General features: G+C 53.2%; 1 protein-coding gene across 1 annotated transcript in view; it reads left to right on the forward strand.

Moving 5' to 3' along the window:
* Positions 1-1,198: 1,198 nt before the first annotated feature.
* Positions 1,199-2,708, forward strand: part of RRP7A (ribosomal RNA processing 7 homolog A) — a 7,708-nt gene continuing 6,198 nt past the window's right edge. The window contains exons 1-2 of the mRNA XM_023535901.1: positions 1,199-1,298; positions 2,081-2,123. Of these exons, the coding sequence (XP_023391669.1) occupies positions 1,226-1,298; positions 2,081-2,123 (116 nt within the window). The 5' untranslated portion in view covers positions 1,199-1,225. The remainder of the gene's footprint in view (positions 1,299-2,080; positions 2,124-2,708) is intronic.

Consider the following 2,708-nt stretch of genomic DNA (forward strand, 5'->3'; position numbering starts at 1 on the left):
ACTCCTAACACAAAATCCTGAGATATAATAAAATGGTGATTGTTTTAAGCAGTTGAGTTCTGGGGCAATTCCACAGCAACAGCTGGCCGGAACGCATGATGGTAACACCTGTGCTGTGTCATCGCAATTCTAAGACTCAGCTCTTCTGCACTACAACGGGGCACAGTAGGGAAGGGGGAGCGTTGCAAATGACACCGTCCCTCTACCTGCTCAGAAACCAGAAAGCAATAATCCTGGATTTCTTTTTCTCTCACCCTGCATATCCAACGTGTCAGCAAATTCTACGGGCATTCTTCAAAACAGCGGACCGCCTCTCATCACTTCCACTGCCATTTCCCTGGTGACTAAGTCGTCATCTTTCCTTTAGATTAGCGCGGTGGTGTCTTAAACGATCTTAGAGCTGTCCTTGCCCTCCTGCAGTCTAACTGCAATGTAACAGCCAAGGTGACTGTTTACACATCACTCCTTTCTGCTCAAAATCCCACAGTGGCCCCCGTCACATGCAGGCAGAGTATCAAAGTGCTTCGGGTAGTACCGGATCCTAAGGGATCCGTCAGGCCCCTGGCCCCTCAGATTCTTCCTCTGGTCACTGTGTTCCTGCCACGCTGGTCTCATTGCTACTTTTTTCTCTACCACACCAGGGAGGCTCCAGCCTCAAGGCCTTTGCTCCCGCCTTCCCCTCAGCCCGGAATACTCTTCTCCCAGACACCTGAAAGCCTTGCTCCCTCGCCTCCTTCAAGTATTTATTCAAATGTCACTTAAATGAACCCTTCACCTATTTAATATTGCAACGCCTCCCCTCACCACACTCTCCCTCCTCAATTTTTCTCTTTAGCACCAATGCGTATGTTTTATATTTTGCTTCTTTGCGTGTTCATTGTTTCTTTCCCTCGTTAGAATGTAAACTCCAGGCAGGCTCGATTTTATTTCACCTCTGTGTCTCTAGGCTTAGGACAGTGCCTGGAGCATTCACTGTTATTTGTGGAATGAAGAGTAGAGTTCACACCCGTGAACGGCACCGTCCACGCCGACATTAACTCGCAAGTTCAGGCGCAGACTTTAGTACCGGTCAACGAAGCTTGGGCCCTGGGGTCACTCGGGCCGGAGAGGCGGGCCCGTAACTCAGAGGGCGGGGCCGCCACGCGGCGCCGTCGTCATGGAAACGCGCCACTCCCAGCTCCCAACTACAACTCCCAGCGGCCCCCGCGGCTTTCCATTCGGCAAGATGGTGGCGCGCAGGAGGAAGCGTGCGGCGCGGGACTCTCAGGAGGGCATTCCGAGCCCGCCGGGCTACTCAGGTGAGGGGCTGGCGGGGCCCGGCACGGCCAGGGTTCGCCGCGGGGCGGCTCGGGGGGCGGTGGTGGCCCCGGAAGGTCGCGAGGCCCCGGGCCTCCCAAGACCCACGCGGCACTCTCCTTTGGCTGCGCTCTCCCGGGACGAGCCCACTTTGGTCTCCCTCGGGTGAACCCGCCTCTGCCCACTCTCCCCCTTGTCCGTCTTCACCATCCCCCGCTCCCCACCCCACCGCCTTTCCCTAGGTGAGCACATCTACTGATCGCTTCTTTGCAGTTCCTTAGTTCCGCCTGCAGCAGTTCTCACCTGGGCAATTAACGTGCTTTTCTAATTGGTTCTGCTTCTCTTCTTACCCCGGCCTTCTATTCTCCACCCAGGTGCCACATGTTCTTTCTAAAGTCAAATTTAAATCAGTGCTTGCTTCACACGCCCACCTATAGCCCCGTACCCACTGAACTCCCTCCGGTGGCTAATGGTAGCACCTAAAACAAAATCTAAACTTCCTACCGTTGCTCTGCATGGCCCCACACGTTCTGGCTGGCGCTGACTTAAAGGTCTGTCTTTTTATTCCTCTGAAGCAACAAGCTCTTCACACCTTCAGGGGTTTTGCACTTGCTGTGCCCTCTTCCTCAGTCCCTGCAACAGCTGCGCCATGACGGTTGCACAGCTTTGTGTCATTTGGGTCTTAGCTTTAACGTTACTTCCGCAGAAGCCATTGGGCTGGTTCGCTTTTTGCCCTCCACCCCCCACTACTTCTCCCTGTCTGTTTCTCTCCTGTTTGATGCAGCCTTGTTACTACCTGCTTGTTCATTGTTTTCCTCCATTACCATGTGAGCTTCCTGAATGCGGGAACTGCAGCTCTAGTCCCACGGTGCCCTGAAAAGGTGGTGAGAAAAATGCAAAACAGTCCCTGGTTTTATGAAGATGAAAATTTATGGGAATATGAGCGATTATCCAGATAATCACACAAGTATAGACTTAAGACCATGACAGAAATGATGAAGGCACAGAGCAGGTGGATCTAACCTGGCATATGACTCTCCTGAGGAAGTGAAGTTAAAACCTGAAGCTAAAACTTAAAGAACAGGTGGAAGGAAGAGGGGTGATGTTTAGGTAAAGGGAACAGCATGTGGGAGGCCCTGGCTGACTGGAGGAAGAGAGAGAAGGCCAGAGTGGGTGGTGTGCTGAATCATGGGGGCGCGGATGATGTGTGAAGAAGCCACAGGGGTGGTCAGGGCGGCAGGGCCTCCAGCCATGGTGAGGATCTTGATGTTTATGCCCAGAGCAGCAGGGTTTGAACTTTCCTCTTGTTTCGCTCCCCACCCATAATAATTGCCCGGTTATGGTTTGTCTCCCCCACCAGCGTGGAGGCTCCTCCCTGGCACAGTTTTTGTTCATTCACTGTCAGAGACCGC

The sequence above is a fragment of the Pteropus vampyrus genome, unplaced genomic scaffold (genome assembly GCF_000151845.1).
Source record: "Pteropus vampyrus isolate Shadow unplaced genomic scaffold, Pvam_2.0 Scaffold145, whole genome shotgun sequence".
NCBI classification, from domain to species: Eukaryota; Metazoa; Chordata; class Mammalia; order Chiroptera; family Pteropodidae; genus Pteropus; species Pteropus vampyrus.